Here is a 24776-nt window from a genome sequence, read left to right on the forward strand (position 1 = left end):
TAGATCTCGCCAAGGCGAAGCAGCGCATGTGCTGCAACGCAGGCGAAACCTAAAAAGGAGGACCTGACACTCCAACTGAGAAAAAAAGCCAGGATACATTTCAACCTGACTAGTTAGTGAGACAACCTCCTTGGCTGTAGGATGCAACCCGACGGTCACAAACTATGAACATAACCTGGAGCACCACTCAAGCAATTTGAAGACCAGGGACAATCAAGCGCCACCAGTGGTCCTGTTACAGTCTCTTCACAAACCTGCCCAAAGTACTACCTGAGAAGAGATCTTCCATCCACCTATTCAGCCCAAGGAGACTAAAGGAGATGCCAAAGTGCCTTGAAACTCTTCTGGTGCCCTCAATAGATCCCTCAGAGAGCTTCAGAAATTTAAAGTGCAGGTGAAAGCCCTGCGAGAAATGGTGTCTGCTCGCTGAATGTACGTCACTTCACAGCTGAACTTCCCAGAACTCCAAGCCTCCAAGCAAGCCTGCCGAAAACTAGAGAAGAAATGGCACAGCAAACAAACTTTGGACAACCGCGCAGCACACAAAGACGCCATCCGCAACCACCAGCACCTCATCAGGGCCGCCAAGAGAACCTCGTTCAAAGACCGCCTCGACAACAACGCACAGAATAGCAAGGAGCTCTTCACCATCGTTTAGGAACTCTCCAACCCCAGCTCCAACACCAACAACATCCCACTGTCACAAGCCCTTTGCGACTCCCTCGCCACCTTCTTCCTCCGCAAGATAGCAGACGTCCACGACAGCTTCAACACCCAGACAGACCCAACAGACAGCAACACAACAGACCCTCTGCACACCATCGACCACGACCCCCTGCTAGACTGGGCCAACGTGAGCATCGATGACACCATCAAGACCATGAGCACAATCCACTACGGCTCTCTGTCAGATCCCTTCCCGCACCACGTCTTCAACAAAGCAAGCAGCTCCATCGCACCCCACCTGCGCAACATCATCAATCTCTCCCTCGAGACCGCGACCTTCCCAGAGAGATGGAAATACGCCGAGATCAACGCCCTACTGAAAAAACCCAAGGCTGACCCAAGAGACCTCAAGAACTTCCGGCCCATCTCTCTGCTCCCCTTCCCGGCCGAGGTCATCAAGAAAATCTCCAACAGACAGCTAACCCGATACCTCGAAAAAAACAGAATCCTGGACCCTTCCCAGACAGGGTTCCGCAGCAACCACAGCACCGAAACTGCCCTCATCGCCGCCACCGACATCAGGACCCTGCTGGACAATGGCGAGACCGCAGCACTAATCCTCCTAGACCTCTCCGCCGCCTTCGACACCGTCTGCCACCGCACACTACGCGCACGCCTCCACGCCGCAGGGATCCGAGACAAGGCGCTGGAATGGACCACCTCCTTCCTCTCCGGCGGAACCCCCATTCCAGTCCGAAGCCTCCGAGATCATCTGCGGCGTACCCCAGGGATCATTCCTCAGCCCGACACTGTTCAACATTTACATGGCCCCGCTCGCACACGTCGCCTGACAGCACGACCTCAACATAATCTCCTACGCCGACGACACTCAACTGATCCTCTCCCTCACCAAGGACCCCATCACCGCCAAAGCCAACCTCCACGAAGGAATGAAGGCCGTCGCCGACTGGATGAAGACCAGACATCTGAAGCCGAACTCGAACAAGACGGAGGTCCTCATCCTCGGCTCCAACCCTTCAGGTTGAGATGACTCCTGGTGGCCGACGGCACTGGGAGCAGCCCCGACACCCACCGACCACACACGCAACCTGGGAATCATCCTCGACTCAACGCTCTCAATGACCAAACAGGTCAACGCCGTCTCCTCCTCCTGCTTCAACACCCTCCGCATGCTCCGCAAGATCTACAGATGGATCCCGACAGATACAAGAAAGACAGTCACCCAGGCCCTCGTCAACAGCAGACTCGACTACGGAAACACCCTCTAAGCGGGAGCCCCCACCAAGCTCATCAAACGACTACAACACATCCAAAACGCCTCAGCACGACTGATCCTTGACGTACCACGCCACGGCCACATCACCCCCACCTGAGGGAACTGCACTGGCTCCCCGTCAGCAAGTGGATATCCTTCAAGCTCCTCATCCACGCACACATGGCACTCCACAAGACCGGCCCAGTCTACCTCAACAGACGGCTCTCCTTCTACATCCCTAACCGCCAGCTACGCTCCGCCGACCTCTCACTCGCCACCGTCCCGCGCATCTGAAGAACAACCACCGGCGGGAGATCCTTCTCCCACCTTGCCGCCAAGACATGGAACACCCTCCCACTGAGCCTACAACAGACCCAAGACCTGCTGACCCTCAGGAGGATGCTCACGACCTGGCTGTTTGATCAGTATCGCCCCCTCCCCCCAGCGCCTTGAGACCCTCGCGGGTATGTAGTACGCTTTACAAATGATTGATTGATTGATTGATTGAACATACATACTGGCACAACCAGGTGATCTCGTTGACTGCACAGACACCCTCAAGTACATCATTCCTAGTAGCAGCTAGCCTCTGTCTAGTGTGGCACCATGAGAGCCCATACCATTCTTGAATCTTAGTGTTCGTAGACTGGACGGGCAACATTCCTGATACACTCAGGGGGCCCCATTCTCAAGAAATCAGGGTCAGCATTTTGTCAAACAGTCTGAGACCCAAGAGTACCCAGGACAATTAATGACGGTAAGTGATGTCGGTCTTTGTCGGATCTTCCACTGAGGTTCGCCTTCTTAAAGCACCTAGTGGGGTTCAATTAAAACTGTTTCTTGCAAGCATCTAAATGAACCATTCTCACTTTACAAAGCTGGCCAGCTCTAAAAAATAATAATACAAAAAACATAATCACACACACACAGTTCTTTTTGTTGTTCTTTCCAGATCCCGAGAATATATTTTGTACTGTACATTGCTTTAAAGCTCAGCAAACAGTTCTCCCCATTGATTCCAAAACCCAGGTTGATTCATTTACATGGTTGGCCACAATCAAGCATGAAGAGGAGTGAATAACTACCACCTCAGCTTCACAGCAGGCCCCTCCAAACTGACTTCAGACCACAGAAGTCAGCTCCTTCTGTCGAACAGGGCAGGTCCGTGCAGCTGTAGAAGGCCTGCAGCTCCAACAATATTCACAGATGTGAGATAGACTGTTTAAGAAATTATTACCACATGCTGTCAGTGCACACACACAGGGGAGTGGTGGGGAGCAGGCTGTACTATCCGAGAAAGGTCCTAGGAGGGGGCACCCCATCGACAAGTCCAGTAAATGTCTAACACGAAGGAGAGCGTGAGGCAAGCAGCATTTTCTGCATCTTGTTTGCAAAGGCAACCAAACGATCCTCGGACGAAACCCATGTCTTTCTAAACAAGTTTTGCAAGCTGCAGCCCCTCTTGTTAACGCAGATGACATCGCTGCTGAGGTGAAACCTAAGGGCCTGATTCACAAAGGTAAACTGAGACGAAAGGCTATATTTACGACTTTCGGTTACTACTCGTAAATGCCTTTGTGAATACCGAAAGTCGTAAAGTTAGACTTTCATCTCAGTTTACCTTTGTGAATCGGGGCCATAATATTTTCGGCAGTAAAATGAAAACATAATATTATTTTGGTGGCTGAAAAAAATACGTTAAAAAACAGCTCGTTGACCCGCTCTGCTTTTAAATAAATATATTATGCTGTGTGCAGTCAAGATCGAGTTAGGCGAGCCGCACTGGTTAAAGAAAAAAAGTGGTTGCGGGAGAGCTTGTCCTACCCGCTGCTGCTACAGCAGGCAGGAGAAAGTTATTTAAGGAAATAGTGCTTAGTTTGTAATTAAAACAATCTGAGTAACAACACAAGTAAAAGGGCCAGTCGCCATGGGAGGTTACAAATGCAGACAAGGCGGTACCACGGAGGGACTACTAAGCCTATTTATCAAAAGCAACGATTTCAAAAGGACAGTAACAGGAGCCAATCAAAAACAATGGGCGGGAAATGGGCGGAGCTTGTATTCCATACCTGAATACAGCATGCCTCGCAGAGCAGTGCATGCGCTGCCCAGGCTAGACCTAAAAACACGGGAACGGAAAACACGGATCTTAATGATTTCAAAGCAGCCTAGAGCATCTTGATCCAGATAAGCAATTTCACCACTTGACCACCCATCTACAGAGAACCTTATTCACACTTTTTGATGATTAGGAAGGAAAGTTCATTTCTCTTCACTGCGATCATTTCAAAATATGCTGTATGAGGGGAAGTTAAAGAATGATGAAAATATTTCTCAAAAGCAAACATGCTGTTTTTTAATTTTCGAAAATAAATTTCATTCAATTGATTTGCCAGCTCTCAATAGATATGAATAAACACTTAAATAACATGTGAATTACTTTACTTAAACCTTCCTAAGAGTATAAGAACACTCCTAATGCTTCGTGTTTACCTCTGCTGGAGACAGCCGTGGAAAGCAATGTGCAGTCGGCATCCTGCATAAAAAAGGGAAGCAGAATTACGAACGGTCTAAATTCAGCCATAAGAGAAGCAGAATAAAGCAAATACGCTGCTGGCAGTTCAGCAAACCTGCAGCTACTGAGCAGCATTAGCAAGGGGTCAGACAGACTTCTTTTGTCTGCAAGGACGGATGAGAGCATCAGGGCAAATCTTCCAAGTGAGACTCTCTTCTTGGGGGCGAATCCCTGTGGTGGAATGTGAGATGTGTAATGACCTGCCACGGTGAGTCTGGCACTGCATCTGTCTGCTCTGCAGATGAGATCTCTAATGGCACAGAAACTCTTTCTTGCCCTCAGCTCATTCGTTCATTTAGGCAGCCATGTATTCCTTCAGTAATCAGTTCTTTGCTTGTGTTTTGGAAATCATCGAGCACATTCCCCTTGCACACAGTGCTCGTATTTCAAGCAGTGTCTTCCTTTGTGTGTGCCAATGGAGGTATCTGAAGTGCCTATTAACACAGGCAACATTTTCAGGCATTCTATGATGAGCATATGCATGCATAGTTTTATGATACATGATTATATGGCACTGCGTATCGGTTTGCATGATCAGGATTTTGCAACCAGTCCTCTGTATGTGATAACCCATGATCTGCTCTGCTGCAAGCAATGTCTCACCCGCCAGCAACCAGCCCACGGCTCACTGCAGCTACTAACAGGACACGAGCAGCCAGTCCCATGTCTGTGCTCAAGAAGTGGACAGCTTGTGACAACCAACACTTGTCAGGAAGGTGTCTTTTTGCACATACCCGAATGACTGGATGACTGCAGCATTTGCCACCTGTACCATTTATCTTGCATAAGGGCTTTGCTCTCGCACAGAAAGCAAGAAAAGAAAGAGGCAGTTTACAAGGAGGCTCACAATAAGAAGAAGCACTAGCAAAGCCAATAGGTCTGGTGTTGGGTGTCGGTCATTTGGTTTTGCCAATGCTTGCTTTGTTTTGTCAAGGTTTTTACAAAACTTTATTATTGGGGATGCCCCTGTGCCTTCGTCAAGCAAAACAAAATTGTGGCTATAAGCAAAAATATGTTTTTGGTCTTAAAACATCCTGATTGTCATAGAAGTCCCTGGACCTGAAGATAACTGTGTGTCTGGATGTCGTTGTGAAAGGGTAGAATGCCATCACTCACAGTGAAGTTAGCCAATGGCGGAAGGGGGCTGACCCACTGCCCCATGCTTTATTGTGCAGTGGGTAGAAGAAAAATGTGAATGACACAATAACAAACCAATGGATAAAGAAGAACTGTCTGAAAGCCCCTATAAATAAGTAAATTACACATAAATAATTTTGGTCAAATCAAAAGGTCTTGGCTAACGCCAGACCTAACAATCAAGGAGCACATGTGGTTATCGCTGCAGCTAAGAATTAAGAAGAGCAAGAAAATGCTGCAAAATGATGGCAACTTCTGCTGTGCAGAACGTGAACAGGCATTATAAATAAAATAAGGAACAACCTACGTGGAACAGAGATTCGGTCCAGCACTGGCGGTGCACTCACATTATTTACCATAGTGCTCAGTGGCGCACGTCACCATTATTGTTCTCCAAACAGAGGAACATATCACTGGTAAGGAGGAGCCAATCAACCAAAATTGATTTAAAATTACCTGTATCTTTATTCAATCCATCAAAGAGAAGGCCCTATACCTAGCACGTTAAATGTTTGGAGGGACTACATACAGTATCTTATCTTTACCATTAACTGCACTGCCATTAAAGTAGATGTCATAAAATCGGTAAGTCACAGAGCATATTATTCTACATACATGTAGTGTTGTTTCAGAGTGAGAAATTGTGTTTCTCTCGTTTCATCCCACAAACGTATGACCCTAAGAGTGGTTTATATAGATTCAATGCTTAAATGTCAGTGCACGGAAATAGACAGGGGCAGGTAATCCTCATCTGTACTGTGGTGAGGCCCTCTTGGGCCCATTTTGGTTCTTCACTTTAGTTTGATATTTTGCATGCTTGAGCAGACTTCATTTGAGCAATATTATTTTTCCTGCAGAGCACAGTGTAAGCCACTTGCTTGAAAGCTACTTCAGGAAAAGAGGATGATGCAAGGGATGGAACTGTCATCCATTCCACAGTAATTCGTGCCAGCACGCGTGATGTAAGAGAAACCTTCCGGGGGTGAGTGAATGCCGAGGGGACAGGGGGACAAATGCAAAAACAACAATTGGCCCCATGGGGCATCCCTGCAATGCCCTGCCCTGCCCACGCTGGAATTGGTGGTGGGAGACAGCCATCCCTCTGTGAATGGAAGACCCTGACAAGTCCAGGGCCTCTGCCTGGGACAAGGAGCAGGCATTAGGGCAGTGGAAGGGGTTGGGGGAATTTAAGGGATGGCGCAGGGGGGGCCGGAGGTTCATGGTAGGGTAAATTAGGGAGCAGGGTTTTAGGCCTTAGGGCAGTGGGAGAGGAATGGATAGTTGGGTTAGTTTTTAGGGCGGGGGGTCGGGGTAGGTTTTAGGGCAGTGGACGGGGTAGGGGTAGTTTAATAGACGGCACGGGGTGGGGTAGTGTAGGGTTATAGGCCTTAGGGCAGTGGGAGGGGAATGGGTAGTTGGGTTCGTTTTTAGGGCAGGGGGAGTAGGGGTAGGTTTTAGGGCAGTGGAAGGGGTTTGGGGTAGTTTAATGGATGGTGAGGGCAGGTGGTCGGGGTAGTGTAGGGTTTTAGGTCTTAGTTGTTAGTTGGGGCAGTTTAAGGGACAGTGTGGGGGGAGAGGTGGTGGGGTGGTCAGGGGAGGCGGGGTAGTGGCGACCTTAGCCACACAAACCCATTTACCATTCATGCCTATACAACAAAATTTGTAGTAAAGGCATTTGTGGTAAAGGAATGCATGGTTAAGACGCATTCGTGGTTTGGATGCGAGGTAGAGGCACAAGTGGTAAAACCATTTGTGCAATACAACCGTTACTACTACTATCTCCCTAATAACCCTTTCTAAACTCTTTCCTCCTCTAAGCCTCCTTTGACTCATCCCAAACCTCTTTTTACTACTATGATTCACAAATAACACTTTCTAGACTCTTCCTTCGGCTATCGCTCCTTTGTTTTATTCAATCCAATTAACACTCACACGTCCACCACTCGAATTAACAACTCAAATTTCCCTATACTAATCAATCACTAATCCACTTTGGGTTCCGGAATGCCGTGCTACTTGCCGAAAAACTCTTCAATGCCTCATCATGGGAAGTAAGCGCTATATAAATACAATTACAATAAAGTTTGGGTGATCACTCATTCAAGTTACACACAGCTAGATGTCGGGTTGCCTGGGAGTGGTACAAGATTGGCCTTTGCTTAATGATACTAACAGCTGCTTAGGCACTTCACTCCGAGACCTAATGCACCAGGGTTACCTTGCTTGTCAAATATCTTCCTTTTCTTTTCGCATTCAACAGGTCTTTTCTTCCACCAAGGACCTCGACGGCTGTAATTCAGCAGTCCTCTCGAGACTCACAATTCCAGAATATACATGACCCCATTATAATATAGTATCACTTTTACTTATTATAAATAATATTGAAGTGTGTGTGTGTGTCTTAACTAACTTGAGCGTAGGTGGGCTGCTAAAGACGGTTTGAACTGTGCTATTTTAATTGTCATCCTACTTCAAATAGAGATGTGCTAATCCCGTAAGAATAGCTGAATGCTTTATCTGTCTCTTTCTCTCGCAGTATCAATGTTTCCCTAATTTCCTCTACCGATCCACTAATTGATCTTCTAAGCATCTTTCCCACAACAGTGAGATGTCATGTGCTGTAATCTGTTTTCTCTTTGAAGAGATCTCAGACCACGCAGGGTGGATGTAGTGTAAGCAACTCTAGATGTCTCCAGGAGGTAGGCTATATACAAAGCCTTACATACCACCCCCTATACCACGCCCTTGGGACATCCTAGTGCTGAAAATAATACTCAGTGGTAGGTTACGGGTAAGTATTTTGTACTTTACACTTACCAGGGTATTTACTTGCTAAAGAAGCTTCCTGACCTGTAGGCAGCAGTATAACAATAAGTATCCATATTTTGGCCATAACTTATAAGCTTTAGACTGACCTCTGTTTCTGATTTACCATTGACTCTGTCTTCTTTCAAGCTGCAGAATCCTTTTGTTGGTTAACCTGCTCTGTTAGAAATAAGAAACTTTGTTACTAGTGGCATTTTCCCTGTTTGCATCTGTTAAGACGGCCAGTTAGTCACTTGGGCAAAACCCCTGTGTCAACGGCGACTCGAAGTTATTGGAGGAGGTGGAAGACATCACTGCTCAGGTGAAGAGGAGGGAGTCATTTGGTTTCTTGCAAGAGGCGGCAGAGTAAAGTGACATTGATTTTATGGCTCCAACTGCTTCTGTTTTTTCTTTCATCAAGACAGAGGGAGAAGGTATGGGATAAATCCACTTCCATACAAATATGGCACACAAGAAGGCGGAGCGTTGACAGTTTCGGGTGGAGAACCCTCTCCTGCTGCTGCGACAGGAGAGCCTCCCGAAGGGGCATCCTGATCAGAGGACCGTTGACCATGCTCAACAGCTCAGGATAACAGACTCTACATGCCCAATTTTGAGCCACAAGGATGACTTGGGCCAAGGCGTTCCTGATGTTCTTGAGAACTCTGGGCAGGAGTGGTATGGGACAAAAAGCCTACAGGAGGCCTGAACTCCACTCAAGATGAAAAGCACCTTCGAGGGAGCATCACCTTAGAAACTCAAGCATGCCAAACTGCAGACATCGTGCTTTCTTACTGGTAGCGAAAAGATCTAACCAAGGCTCTCGCCACTGCTGAAAGAGACCTGGCACCACCTCTGTATGGAGACGCCATTTGCGATCCAGTAGGCATCGTCAGTTAAGTTTGTCCGCTCTGGCATTCAGAGAACCCTCCAGATGTTGAAGCACCAGGGATATGCTCTGCTGTTCCAACCATGTCCAGAGATGCAGAGCCTCTGGGCAAAGGATCCACGACCCCACCCTGCCCAGCTTGTGGCAGTACCATATGGTGGTGATGCAGTACCATATGGTGGTGGTGTTGTCTGTGAACACTTTTACTAGCCTTCTTTGGATGGAGGGTAGAGAGGCATTCAATGCAAATCGGATCGCTCGGAACTCCAACAGGTTGATGTGGAGTCCAGATTTCACCGGAGACCAGAGTCCTCTGATCTCCACCTCTGCCAGGAGACCGCCCCATCCCAGGAGTGACGCATCTGTCACTACTGTCAGATCTGGTTGGGGAAGGGTGAGGGGTCTGCCATTGACCCAATCACGGTTTGTTAGCCACCACTGCAGGACCTTTGCAGTTCCCTCCAAGAGCTGCACCATGTCTGAGAGATTCCCCTGATTCTACACTTATTGGAACTTCAGATCCCACTGCCGAGCCCAGATATGCCAGTGGGCATGTGTCACAAGCAGGATGCTGGAGGCCATGAGGCCCAGCAGCCTCAGGGACAGTCTAACCGAAATCCATGAGGCCCAGCAGCCTCAGGGTCAGTCTATCCAAAATCCAGGAGGGAGGCTGAAATATCGGTATCATAGTCCGAATATCCTGGCCTCGCCGTTCGGGAAGATAGGCCTGAAACTGCACCGTGTCCAGAATACCTCAGATGAAAGGGAGCATCTGAGAGGGATTCAGGTGTGACTTCAGCACGTTAATAGTGAACCCAGTGAATAAAGGATGTCAGCTGTAGTCTGGAGGTGGAAGACGACAGCCTGGGGTGAACTCACCTTCAACAACCAGTCCTCGAAATAGGGGAAGACTTGCACCCCTGATCTCCACACATGAGCTGCAACTACCTCCAACACCTTGGTGAACACCCGAGGGGTGCTGGTGAGGCCAAAAGGATGCATAGCAAACTGGAAATGCTCGTAGCCCGCACTGAACAACAGGTAACTGCAAGTAACGCCTGTGGGTAGGGAGGACTGGAATGAGGACGTATGCGCCCTGCAAGTCCAACACTACCACCCAGTCTCCAGGGTCCAGGTCTGATAGGACCTGAGCTAGAGTGAGCATCTTGAATTTCTGCTTTTTGAGAAAGAAATTGAGAAAGCGTAGGTCGGGATAGGAAAAAGGCCTCCATCCTTCTTCGCCACAAGAAAGTAGCAGGAATAGCAACCACTGCCCACTTCTTGCACCAGCACTCTCTCTATGGCTCCTCTGGCCAAAAGAGCCATCACTTCCTGGCAGAAAAGAGATAAGTGAACCTCCATCAGCCTGTTGTACGTAGGTGGCATGAAAGAAGATGTAGTCTCAAAGGGGAGGGAGTAGCCCCTTCAGATAATCTGCAAAACCCACCTGTCTGATCTTATGGACAGCCTGTGGGGCAGGTGATGGCTAATCCTGCCGCCTACTGGATGCCTATGAAGATAAGCGGGCAAACTAGGAGGATTTGGATGCTGCGGCTGCAGGGGTGTTGGTGCACTGACCCAACATTAGGCCACCAGAGCCACGGGTCCGGTAGTAACCACATCCACGGCCACACAGAAGCTGGAAAGCTTGCACGCCGCATTGACTGAGTGGGTAAAAACGCAGTTGCACAACCCTTGGGTGGCCACAAAAGTAGCAAAAGGCATATTGAGGGTGACGAGGAGCCACAGAAAGACCCTAGGACCTACCTGCAGCCCTGCTGTCCAAAAAGCACTCCAGCGCTGAAACTGCCTTGTTCCCAAAGAGATGGGAGCCAACAAAGGGCATGTCCATGAGTGACTGTAGGGAGCTGTCTCTCTATATACTATAGGAAAATGAGGTATAGTATGCAGAGAGTCCAGTGGATCCCCAGAGGTTTTGCAGAGGCTAAGGTAGATAATACTCTCTTCTGTGGCAGTGTGGGCGAGCAGTTAGGCTTATCAGAGGGTAGTTTAGGCATTTATTGTGCACCCAGGAGCAATTAATGAGACACACACTCAATGAATGAATCTCAGACCAATTTATAAAAATAATACTTGGTTATATTTATTTGATAGAACCACAGAACTTTGTCACCGGTAAATACGTTTTTCAGTAAAAATACTTTTCAGTTTAAAAAATGAACATAGTGTCATTTTCAGACTTTGCAATGTTAACCTATGGGAGGAAGAAAACATTCAGTATACATAGGAATAATATTGATTTGCAAGACAAGTCTTTGGAAGATAAGGTAAGTATTGGGCAATGTTCAGTTCAGCATTAACAGTGCACCACCAGCGGCACAGGGACGGCCAGGTGCAGCGTGCAAATTCGAGGTTGAGCGCCCAAAGCAATTCAATAGGGATTGAGGGTAATCAGTCAGAGGCAGCTTACAGGTAAGTAGCAGCAGCTTTCGGGGCTAGTCTCCTGGGGTTGAAGCAAGCACTGGACAGGGTCCAAAGCAGCACCAATACTACACCACCAGCAGCACAGGGGTGGCCGAGTGTAGGGTTCCAACACAGCGTTGGGTGTCCGATACAAGGCAATGGAGAAAGGCCAAATTGAACAAGGGCTGCAGGCTCAGGCCAGGAGGTCGGTCGAAGGAAACCAACGGCTGGGCAGATAAGTTATGATGCTCAGGTACGTAGGGACACCTTTGGTCCTCTTCACCAAGGCCCAGGACAGATGGATACAAGGGTACCTTTTGGTGTCGGAAACAGCTTACCAAAGCAGATCGCGGTTGAAGTGGTCTCTGTGTAGAGGCTGCAGACGAAGGCGAGGAGTCCAGTAGAGGTCAGCTCATGGTGGATTCGGGCTCTGGAGCACTGGGGAACCTTGATGGAACCAGTAGGCCACTTGGACTCGGGCCGGAGGCATCAGGTGGAGAGGTGGAACAGGGGGCAGACTTTGCGGTTCTTCTGGTCACAGAGTCTTTTCTTTGAAGAAGTGAACAGGTTCGCTGTTCTCAGGAATATTGATCTTTGTCGGCTCTACTTAGATCATTACGAACTGAAGTTCAGGGTCTGGGAATGCCACCTAAATACTAGATTTAGGGGTGTTACAAAGGATGACAGGTAGTGGCCATGGGCTTCTGCATGCGCAGACACTCTCCCCATGAGGTCAGAACACTGTCTGGTGGTAGCAGGCTGGCTCAGGCCAATCGGTGGCCACACTAAGGATTGGTAGGTTTCAGGGGACCCCTCTAAGCAGTTCTCTGTGTGCACTTTTTTATAAATCTGACACGGGAATCAGAGAAGGTTTATCAGTGCCCCATGGGTGCTAGAGTCTGGAGACTGATCAAAATCTAAAAAGTTGCTTCTTGTTCTTGTACCATTTCAGTCATCCTTCTGTTCTGAACTTCCTGCCCTACGATCGCCGCCTGCAACTGTGTTCCCCTATGGAGGATCCAATGGTGGAAGAAGCAGCTCATATGTTCAGCTCTGTAATGTCTATATATAGCAGGGCTGGGGGCAATGAGGGAGTGCAGCAGGAGATGAAGAAGTAGTCTGAGGTGACTGGAGAGCCTACTACAAGTGTAAAAAAGTTATGGCATAGCTACCAAGTGCCCACTGTCATGTAAGATGTGGAGCCCGTGCTGCCAGCACTTTGCAGACTGAGGTAAGAGAAACTCAAAATTACAAGTCCTAGAATGCAAAATGCTGTTGAAAAGAAAGTCAGGATTGGCTGGCAGTTAGGGAGCAGGCAAGGTTGGTGGGGCTGCTCTCCCTACCTTTTAGTCTTCAGCACAGGGACACTTCTTCGAGTATCTGTGCACATCATAAATCTCCATTATTCATTCATTCATTCACTGAGGAGAAGGGTGAATGTTTGAGCCAGGATTGCACAATCAGGAAGGTGACTTGAGAAGAGGTGAGTAGGAACGATGGTAAGCATGGGGGATGTCATACTGCCGAGTCTGGTGGTTTAGTGGACTAATGCACCAACTGTAGGGGCCTGTGTTTGACCTCATGGTCACATGTTCAAAAGCTGGTGGGTACACCTAACCTTTCGACTTTTTGAGGTCGATAAAATGAGTACCATTAAGCAGTGGCAGTTGGTGACTGACAAAAATTGTGGGACAAGTGAGACACATAAACACAATAAAAAAAATACAAATTAACAAAAACATTTTAAAATGAAAAAATAAAAGGTTCACTTACCTTAGCCTGCGGCATGTTCTCCATGTTCTGCAGTCCCCGGCTCCTGACTCCTCCTGACTCCTCCAAGTGAGAGGTCCCACAGGTCCTTATCCAATCCAGAAGCTGCTCTCATGCTGTTAAGCAACATGAGTGAAGCGTTTGGATTGGCTGCAGCAGGCTGCCTCAGGGCTCCATCGGGCACTGGAGGCCGATGCATGCCCTCCAACCCAGGAGTTTAAGACAGCTGGGTTGGAGAGTTTGAACTGCGCACGTCGGTTTGGTCGTAGCAAGGTAGCCGGCAAAACCGGCATGCGCACTTCAAACCGAATGGGCCACTTGTCATTGCTGCCATTCAGCAGAAACGATGCATTTGCCCGCCCTGCCCTCTAGTTTGGCAGAAAGCTGGAAAAATAAAATGGTAATAAAATCCTTTTATTACCATTTTATTTTCCCAGCTTTCTGCACGCCAGTGTTGAGGGGGCAGCGCTCCTCTGCTCCTATGGAGGAACTGCACCTGCTAGTAAGTTGGGTAACAATAAGCATCTGTTATTCAGCGCCAAGATACCCTTGGGTGAACGTGCGCTTTACAAATACATGTTATGTGATGTTATGCAGAGGAAGGAGGGTGCTCTAAGGGAGTAACATGAGGAAAGTACAGCAGAGTGGCACTGAGGGGGTTGAAGGGACAGAAGCTAAGTCTTCCACACATCCCATCTGCCATACCTTACTCTGACCTCAGAAGCGAGGCTTACAGAACTCACACAGAATTATATACAATCCGTATTACATTCACTGTAAAAAGTGTTGTAACGTACTTAATGCATTATTAAATAATGATGTACAAAGTTTTCCCCAAATGCTTTTGTTACATTTTCTCACTTATACTGTGAAGGTGGTACCCTCCTGTGAAGCACCCTGAAACCCTGTGTAAAATATATATTTTTAATTAAACATGCAAGTAAGTATCGATGTATGTGTATACCTTAGAACAAAATAAATGTTTAAAGTTCAAACTTGAAAGACGAGAAATGTAGGATAGATCTCATGGTTCACAATTTGATAACTGAACTGAAGTTATTGTTCACATTTTCTGCAGGTAGCAGCTGTTAGATTAATAACATACTATATGCTTTAGTCAAAAAATAATGATCACTTAAAATATTAAAAACTGTGGTTTAATTTTCAGCTTCTAAAATATAAACATAATTTTTTGGACTTTTCATTTCAGTGACGCGAGTTAAATGTGTTCAGGCTCCTTACCCCTACTTTCAAAATCAACTTAATATCTTGATTTGTATGCAGCGCTTCATAATACAAATTTCCACGGTAGCTGAGTGTTTTAGTTTAGAGGGAGAAATACATTGTGAATGGGCCCCTTCATCAGATGCTGCAGGGGTCCCCCTCATGTTTCGTTATGCCTCTTGTGCACATGGAGTTACTCGGTACACATAAGTAATAGTCAAGCATCCCAGCTAGTCAGGCAACAGAATTTGGGTTAACCGGTATATTTTGCTTTTTACCTAAAGAGAAGAAATGAACGCCTACATCAGTTTCAGCACTGCAATGTGAGTTTGTATAGGAATTGTGGCATTTTTTAATGGGGGCACACATAGCCAATGCCACACTCTATTCATGTGCGCCAGTTGCATAGAAATGTAAACATAGAGAATGTTGGCTAGTGGGAAAATGCGAGGCAAATGCTGCTGTTGCCTAAAGGTTTACACCAAGTCAAAAATCGGTCCAGCATCCACCCAATTCCTCCTTAAAATGCACTCCTTTGAAACATCAGAGATATGCCCATCAGTAGCACATATTCTTTGCCATCTTTCTCTTTGTTCTTCCAGTTTGAGGAAACTGTGCTAGCAAAGCTTTTTGTATTCAGATTGTGTGATAAAACAGTTTTTCTAAGTATGCAATTTTATTCCAAAACATCTTTTAAAACAATCTTGCTTTTTCTAAAAATATGTGCCTAACGTATATTTTACTAAATGGACAATACAGTTTCATAAATTAGATTTATTAACTATCAGTATAGAAAACTTTGTAAAAGAAAGAAAAGGTTTAGTGGTACAAAGGCACGCATGTTGGTTTGTGAATAAGTCCTGTGCAGGCCCATTGTCATTTTCCCTATGTTAGCATGAGCACATTGCAGACTGTCCTTTGCTTTGCATGCGTTCTTCTACAAATATGTTTTGCTTTGTACCGCAATGTCCTTTCACACAGAACACGCTGTTGTTTTTGCATCCCGTTCTTTTCTGGGATTTAGTCTGTACATGTAGACAAGGTCGAACAATGCCCCTTGTTAATCTGTTCTGATCAAGCCGTAGCACCTAGACAAAACAACAAATGCAGCTGTTGTTTGACAACCCGTACAAAATGCTCTTTAGTATCAAGATGTTTGTTCCAGACCTTGAAGGTCTAAATGCTGTTGCTGCTGCCGCAACCTTTGACATTGATAACCACTGTGCTGTCTTTCAGGATCTCCAAAAGTGTTGTGATACACTGGCCAAGTCTCATTTGCCGTCAACTTCGCTAGAAGAAACAGCAGTTCTGATTCCAGTTTCCGGCTAGCTCCCTAAAGTTGGTGATCTGGTTCATGAAAAGGTGGCGATCAAGAAATAATTCAGTCCCTCCTACCGTGCTCCTGTTCCAGTACTAGGTCTCTGGGGTACCCAAACATGATGTTACTTCCTCTGCCAGGGTCCAAGGATAATCGCTTTATTTCAATTGACCATGTCAAGCTAGACCATATGGCAGATAGTATGCCTCGGGGTGTCCCTGAACGGGATATCCCTTCATAGCCTTTTAATTCCGTTCTTTCTGATTCTCCCCAGTTGTTGGACGGGTATGTCGAGTCTTCTTGTGAGCTGATATCTGCTTCATATCTGCTTCACCTTCCACACCCTCCACAATGGAAATCGTTTATTCTGATCCACCCTTTGAGTCCCCGGCGGGACTGCAAGCCTCAAGTTCATCTCCAGAATCACAGCCTTCATTATTCTAGTTCTTCTGGATTACTATATTGATCAAGACAATTTTTCTTCAGCCAATTCTTCATTGTCTTCAGTATTATCCCCACCACCGGCGAGGATTTGTGTATTTATATCTTGGTTAAAACGCACTTATCTAGTTCCACCATGGACGTATGTCTGGATTGTGCTTTCTATGCTATTTTTGTTCATGTGGATTGGATTAGTGACTGTTTTTTGTATCCTTAAGTCACACAACCGTAGTAGTATTTCATAAAGAAAAACAGAAAGGAAACATAAGAAATGAGGTTAAATAAAAAGATGCAATGGGGAAGTTGAGATGTTGATGCTTTTGGTATGGTAACGGGTAAGATAGAAAAGCAAGCATGATTATTGTAAAAGATGTTTTGCAAATTAAATGTTAGCAAAGATGTTTAGGAAAACAATATTAACAAGTGGAACTAGATATTGTAGGTTGGGCTGTCCGTGCCTCACACATAACACCCTATTTTACTAATACCATTTCCAAGCTTAGAAGATGACCTGCCACTCTCCTAATGAAGTTAGGAGATGTAGATAATAAACACAAGTACGAGATACAAATGTCATACATTTCAAGCATCCTTTCTTATATCCCTAACTTTACTTACAACCCAATAACCCAAACAAAGTTTACTGACTAAAATGGGCCATGGTTTGGCTCCAATATCACAGCTTAATCTAAATGTGTTGCCAACATCAAACATTAATTTAAATCATAATGCCCAAAATGTGTTGCAAAGGGAATTTGGGCGTTAATGCAAAGCAGAGCAGCAAATCAGACGTTAACACACGTTAACCCCAAAACACGATGTACTCACTGTACCTCATACCTAGATAATTGACCGGTAATATAATTTTGTAAAAGCAACAATAATGTTCATGCAATGTCATAAACACAATTGGACTCTGGGCTGCGCTGATTACAAGCATTACTACTAAACAACTTAATCAGACTCATTATGGGATGTGCACAACTTTTGTGTTAAATGTCTTTTAGGGCCCTTCTATGCTGTTAATTTGGTTGCCTGCTTAGGCCATATATATTGCTTTTCATTTGCAATAGCTGATGTGTGCATGTTAGGCTTTTGTGTAACAATGTGCATAAAACCCAATATACATATTATATGCTTTGATGGTACGCTTCTAATTCATGAATTCATTTAAACTGATGGTGCTTAGGAGAAAGCAGAATAGCTTTAGGTTTTCACATGAGTGTGCATGGGAATTCTCACGTTATTTTGCTCGGGTTACATCAGGATCACAAGGTTTATATTTATCAACATAAACTCCTTGAACAAAATATAAGAGGTCACAGCCATTTCCGTGAGCGAATCTGGGACTTCGACATTCCAGGCAGCAGAGCAGCTGAGCTCCGAGGCAAGGCGCAGGGTCATCTGAAGAAGTTTGTCTCATGACCTATTTTGCAACTTAGCCTTGTTTTGCAGACTTGCCTGCAAAATGGACAAACATAAATGAAGTACAGGCTGAATCTATTGAAATGCTGACCCTCATTAGGGCTATCCTTTTGATGCTTTATGATTGGGCATGTAGGGATTTGTAGCCATATTCTACGTGTTGCTGATTTTCATAGTATCAACTTGTTTGCGCTTTCACTATGATATTACTTTTTCTACACTAATTTTGTTTTATTTCTTTTGAGCTAAAACTGGCTTACAATACAGTCTTTAAAACTAGCAGTAATGATTGCTTGTGTTTGCACATTTGTGTGAAAAGCTGCCATTACTCACAACAAAGACATGTCTTGCAGTCCTTGCCATTGTTAAGTGCCCAATACGCATTATCTCCAGGCAAGTTTAGGGAGATGCATAGGTCAAACCTTGTCTGTTCCATCAGCTCAGAACTTGATAAGATGGCCAATACCTGCCCTTGCCAAAGGACCCCAAAGAATCTACGAGAGGTAGGGGACAGGAGCTTCCTAATGCTTCTAACGTGTATCAGATGAAAGTTTGTTTGAGCATGCTATATTCTGTCATTTTGTGGCATTCAGGTTGTATACGGTTGTTTGCAGTAGCTGGACTAAGACAGTAGTTTATTTTTTCTCCAGTTAATCAGCGCCCTATTTATGAAACATACGGTCTTACTAAAATGAAGGCGGGTGGTATTTCAAAGTCTAAGGGACAGGCATAAAATATTTTTTTACTCGTATCATGAAGGGTCTGACAAGTCAGTTCCATAGGTGTCCACCACCCAGGAAACAGACAAAAAACTGTGGAGTTGCCTGTTTGGGCCAGGCAAAGCCTAGTGCCACAGTTACTGCCTCCAGGTAACCATTCATTTCACCTGCTTGACAGACCTCATCAAACAGGACTACCTAGATTCCAAATCCAACCATTGTTATCTGATCTAGCATGATGGCTTCACCGCCCCAGCTGGCAACAAAACGACTTTCATTCACCCTAGACATAGATTACTACTTCATAAGGCACATTTTCAAGTAAACCAAGACTGCATGGTGCAGGTCTTCCTCCACACAAAGGGAGAAACACTTTGTACCATAAACAACACCTGAACAACAACAGTCCACACTTAGGTGGAAGCAATGTTGTGCTCAATGGGTGTCCCCAAAACCACACTGGCCTCACAAAAGGCAAGCTACATGCTGCATGCCCCATCAATGTCCGGCGAATTTCTGCATCATCAATCAGTACTGAAGAAGCTATGTTGTGCTGTACATACACAATTACAATCATACACTCATTATAATATAATTTGGTAAGGTAGCCCAATAGCTTCAATTACTGTTGCTGAAATTTCTGAGTGACCGCAAAGCTGACGCAGTTTGTATAATCCAACTGCGTATGACAAACGATACAACTCTGAGCTGAGTAATAGGAAGAGATATAATTAAAATAAGAAACGTTTGAGGTATATGAGCTATATAAAAGGTTAAACTTTTTGAAAAAGATATTTAGGAATTGTCCACAGGAACTATTCCAATAAAATATGACTCTTGCAGACTATCACAATCAACATAAAACATACATAGGTCTATAATTAATTTCTTGTCAAATTACAATCGGTAAACTCACTGTTTATATTTGATAATTTAAAAAAAAAAAAAAAAAAGCTATTGATAATACTTGGACAATTCTAATCAGAGTTAAAAATGTAGTGCACACTTTTTCTCAAACGCTTACTTGCTCCGCTTTGGCATGACTGAGGAATGTAAACATAGCCAGCAGTGTCCATTCCATAGGTGGCAGCAGGAGCCAACTTAAAGTACTCGGTTTGGTCAAACAAAATCAGCTGGAAGAACAAACAACCAAGAGGGAGCAAGTTACCAATGGGACATGTTAAGATCTCTTCCTAAAAGACACAATCCAGAGCACACGATAAACGTAGTAGTAGATTTATTAGGAAACTCCCCAGTTCCACCGTCCACTAGCAGCCTCCCATCCAACTGACCATATCATATCATAAAATTCCATAGAATCAATTCTTAAAAAGACAGCGTATGGGAGTTCTACAATGCATGTTGAACATTAAAAATAACATATCCTCTCGTCTTACTACATATATATAATATGTATTCCTGCTTACACTAATTAAATATATATTCTTTATACTCTCCTACTTACATGTAAACTATTTACATCTATATACACAATGAATTGCAATGGTTGCATAATATCGAATGTAACATACATGCTAATTTGGACACGTTTGAATTGTTCTTACTTCATTGTTATTCTGCAGGAGCATGGATCATTTCGCCATCACATTATCTTTGAATATCACAGGTCAAGACCTAGTTTTTTCCATTCTACACTCCTTTCTTTTCCCAATTCCTGTGATCCATTACTGCTCCAAAATTTGTTTAGTTCTTCTTGTTTTCACACACCACAATTCTACTTTTTCTCCAACCACCTCTGCTTTGACATAGTATCTACCCACTTTAATCACCTCCATAGGTTCTGAAAACTTAGTATCCCCTTTCCGCACCATCCATTGATACCTCATTCTTGACCTATGTCCACTCCAATATGCTTTACTTATTTTTTATCAAATCATGACTTACATCTTTGATGTCTCTTCTTAAACTTCAATTCGATGTTGTCACTATCATACTGACTACTCAGATCTAATCCACCCACAACCAACATTGTTTTGGGTTTTCTGCCTCTCAAATGCTTGAAGGGAGTATATCCAGTGGCGGGTCGCCGAGAAGGTGCTGCGGGGCGGTGGGCGGGGCGGGGGAGGGACAGGGTGGAGGGGTAGTGGAGTCCGACATACGACGGACAGGAGTAAGGTAAGTAATTAAATAAATAAAACTATTTACCTTGCGCTCGCTGCATCGCCAACACGATGCAGCATTGGCGATGCAGCGCGCGCAAGGTAAATAGTTTTATTAATTTAATTACTTACCTTACTCCTGTCCGTCGTATGTCGGACTCCACTACCACTCCACCCTGCACCTCCCCCGCCCCCCCCCCCCCCGGGGCACTCCCTCAGCGAGCCGGCACTGAATATATCCTCTAATATCAGGAATGGTCGTCGTATATGACCACACCATCCTGGTTAACATATTCAATAACAGGTCTGTCATTAACAATCGCCAACTGAATACTCTCCTTAATGAGAAGGTTTACCATTTCTACTAAACCATTGGCTTAAGAGTTGTACACAGCCGTCTTCTTGTACACAATATTGCAGTTTGCTCGATATTTTTTCATTTCACTTGAGCCCAATTGTGCACCATTGTCTGAAACTAACTCCTAAGGATAACTTTCGCTTGGGAAAATATTTTCCAATATAATTACCTTTCTAGACAAAACCTCACCCATGAACACAATCTCAGACCACTTTGAAAAATAATCTACCGCATTCCAAGTTTCTCCACGGGACCCATTATGTCTACTGCGACTTTTGCCCAGAGCCTCAAGGGATACTGTGCCAGTTGCAAAGATAGAATATGAGTATTATGTATCTTATTGTTTGCATATAACAAACACCCTTTGAATTTATTCTCAATCTCTCTGTCCATACCTGGCCACCAAAATATCTGCCATAATCTGCTCCTGGTTCTTTGGCGTCCCATGTGGCCCTGATGTGCCAGTCCAATTAATGTGTTCCTTAAGATCTTGGGAAGGATGACTTTCCTGCCCTTTTATAGACCCCACACATCTTCACTTAATTAATCTTTTATACAATGGAACCTCCTAAAATCTTCATAACATCTGGGCCAACCACTCTGAACCCACTTTGCCAATGTGATGAGTTCTTCATTCTTGTCATATGCATGCCTCCATTCTTCCTACATCACTGCGCTCAAATCCATAGTGGTCATATTCACCACCCACTCCATCGTGTTCTCTACACCAGTGCCCCAATTGTTTGCCAATTGTCACTAATTTAATTCCTGACAAGCTATCAGAAAATCCATTGTTTCTCCCTTCCACAAACTCCATCACAAAGTTATATTCCTTCATGCTTGCCAACCATCTTGCTGTCCTGGTTGAAGCAAGCCCAGATCCTTTCGTAGTTCATAAATGTATCAGTGGCTTGTGATCAGACCACACCTTAAATGGAATTCCCCAGACATAGGTTCTAAAATGTTTCACAGTACAGAATACTGCAAGGGTTTTTCTTTTTATCACTGAGTACTGTTTTTTGGTATCATTCAATGTGCAAAATGCATAAACAATGAAGACTTTCTCATTGTTTTTAACCTGGTTCAACACTGCTCCTGGACCATGGCCACTTATTTCAGTTGTCGACATCATCTTGTTCTTAATTTCAAACATTCCTAGAGGTGGCACCCTTTTAATTCCAGATTGAATGTTCACAAATTAACCTTGACTCTCACGGCTCCAAACAAACCTGGCACCCTTCTTTAACCCTTTCTGTGCCAAGGACGTAACAGTCACATCCTCCGCCACAGTGGCCGTGTGCCAAGGACATAACCATTATGTCGTCTGCACATGTCCTTGAAAACCCCTCTGCTGTTTACAGCAGTGGAATTTCATTTTTTTTGTTTGTTTTGTTTTTCCAGCCTTGGGAGCAGGGGAAGAGCTTCCCCTGCGATTTGTATCAGAAGCCTGGTGGAATGCTGGGGGAAAGTAAGTTTGTGGCTCCCTGAAGATTCCAGAACTTTCCATAACAGAAATGTGGGGAAACTGTGTTTTTTATAGTCAATGTTTGAGGTTTGCAAGGGATTCTGGGTAATAAAATATGGTGAGAGCCACACAAGTTATCTCACCATGGATAGCCCTCGGTTGGCGAGGTTTCCCTGGGCGATGACTGAGCTAGGGTCCAAAATCTAAGGGAACAATAATGGTAGAACAAGTGTTATTCCCATTTTTTCTGGGCCCAGGGAGCCTTCACCTGTGTGGCAGGGTCCAGGAGCAAAGAACGTGCCCAAGGGCCCAGCCAGGCCCTAGGGTGGCCCCTTACCCCCTGGGTTCCATCCTTCTGCCTGCTGCACTGCCAAGGGCCCTGGCCGGGATTCTATCCAGCCTGGAGAGGCTTCCCCTGCTTGGCTGAGTTCAGAAGCTCTGACTGGGTGAGGGCCCCACATCCTGGGCTTTGTCATCCTGCACACATAGTGGCAAAGCACCCGGGACAGGGTTTTGTGGGCCTGGGGAGGCCTTCCCTTCGTGTTTGGGCCCAGGAGTTCCGACCAGGCCTCGGGCGGGCACTCCCACCCTGGGTTCCGTCCTCCAGCCTGCCGCCTGACAAGGACCCAGAAGGTAGGTCCGTTGGGCCCGGTGAGGCTTTCCCTGCCTGGCTGGGATCAGGAGCCCTGACCGGGGCCCCGACGGGCCATGCAGCAGATGCCTCCCTGTCTTGAGCTCTGTCCTCCGGCTCACCACGTGGCAAAGCACCCGGGACTGGGTCCCACGATCCCGAGGAGGCTTTCCCTTTACATCCGGGCCCAGGAGCTCTGACCGGGCCAAGGAGCTCTGACCAGGCCCAGGAGCTCTGACCCGGCCAAGGAGCTCTGACCGGGCCCTGGGGCCCTGCCGGACCTTGGGGCAGGCGCTCCAACGCTGATCTCCATCTTCTGGCCTGCTGCATGGCCAATGGCCTGGGACAGGGGTCCGTCGGGCCCAGGGAGGCTTCCCTTAATTGGCCGGGTTCAGAAGCCCTGACCGCCAGGCCCTGGGGTGGTTGCCTCCCCGTCCTGGGCTCCGTCCTCCAGCCTGCCCCAATGCCATGCTCCCGGGTTGGGGTCCAACAGGCCCAGGGAGGCCTCCCCCCACTTCGCCTGCGTGTCAAGGTGCCTTCAGGCCCCGAGTGGGAGGCCAGTCGGGGCTCCCCTCGGAGCGCCGTGTCTGAGGTCCAGCTGGGGCTGTGAGCCCACAGGACGCAGAGCCACTGAGCTCCCATTCCTCCTTAACCAGACACAATGGACCCCTAACTGGATGTCCAAACAGAAGTTCAAATGGGCTGTAACCAGCCCCCTTCTGTGGAACTGCTCTGTAGGCAAAGAGAAGGCAGGGTAGTAAGGCATCCCATTTTCGCTTAAGCTTTTCTGGGAGTGCCCTGATGATACCCTTGAGGGTCTTGTTGATCCTTTCAACAAGCCCATTGCACTATAGATGATAGGGTGTGATAAACTTGTAGTTCACTCTACACTTTTTCAACATTGTACTGATATAACATAGAGATTGGTCAGTATATTAGCAGTTAATACCGCCAACTTTACTATTTTGGGGGATTTGAACCTCCATTTAGACAATTTGGAGGACACTGATATGGTAAACTGCGTGGCCGACCTTGCAGTCTGTCAACTGATGCAGCTGGTCTTAGGCCCTTCCCATATTGCAGGGCACCTACTAGACCCAGTTTTTACTCACATACCTCAAATCACAATGCATGCACCAATTAGGATGGGATTGACGCATCATTTTTTGGTCTCATTGTCCCTACACGGTGTCACTTCTGCTCTGACTAAGGGTCAGCTGACCTCTCTGAAACGGCTGTGGTATAAATTGAACTGGGATCACCTGGATGCTTGCCTCTTGGCTACTCGCCCAAATTTGCCAGAGGATTCGAACGAGGCACACAGGGTATTCTCTGAGTGGATAGAGCATCCATTGAACAGCCTAATCCCTATGAGACGGTCAGTCAATCGTAAAACCAAAACACTACCATGGTTTAAGAATGAACTCGCCGATATGCGTAAGGATTAGACTTCAGTCCGACTGCTAAAGTTATCTATCGGGCTGCCATCAAAAGGTATCATAAGGCCATATATCAGGCACGTGCAGTTTTTAT

The 24776-nt window shown here is 45.9% G+C and overlaps 1 protein-coding gene and 1 long non-coding RNA gene across 5 annotated transcripts in view; one reads left to right on the forward strand and one right to left on the reverse strand.

Moving 5' to 3' along the window:
* Positions 1 to 17667, forward strand: part of LOC146854935 (uncharacterized) — a 425965-nt gene extending 408298 nt beyond the window's left edge. The window contains exon 5 of one of the 2 annotated variants that reach the window (XR_014981253.1): positions 16003 to 17667. This is a non-coding gene — a long non-coding RNA (uncharacterized LOC146854935). Of the gene's footprint in view, positions 1 to 6511; positions 6637 to 16002 lie in introns of those variants that run through there. The other variant, XR_014981254.1, reaches the window with a different exon arrangement.
* LOC146854936 (uncharacterized) overlaps positions 1 to 24776 on the reverse strand; it is a 253605-nt gene that overhangs the window by 59238 nt on the left and 169591 nt on the right. For all 3 annotated transcript variants that reach the window (XM_085652353.1, XM_085652354.1, XM_085652352.1), the window contains 2 exons: positions 19694 to 19802; positions 4436 to 4478 (listed from right to left, as the gene is read on the reverse strand). In XM_085652353.1, coding sequence (XP_085508479.1) covers positions 4436 to 4478; positions 19694 to 19802 — 152 coding nt within the window. The remainder of the gene's footprint in view (positions 1 to 4435; positions 4479 to 19693; positions 19803 to 24776) is intronic.

Source organism: Triturus cristatus, chromosome 4_1 (assembly GCF_964204655.1).
Source record: "Triturus cristatus chromosome 4_1, aTriCri1.1, whole genome shotgun sequence".
Lineage (NCBI taxonomy): Eukaryota > Metazoa > Chordata > Amphibia > Caudata > Salamandridae > Triturus > Triturus cristatus.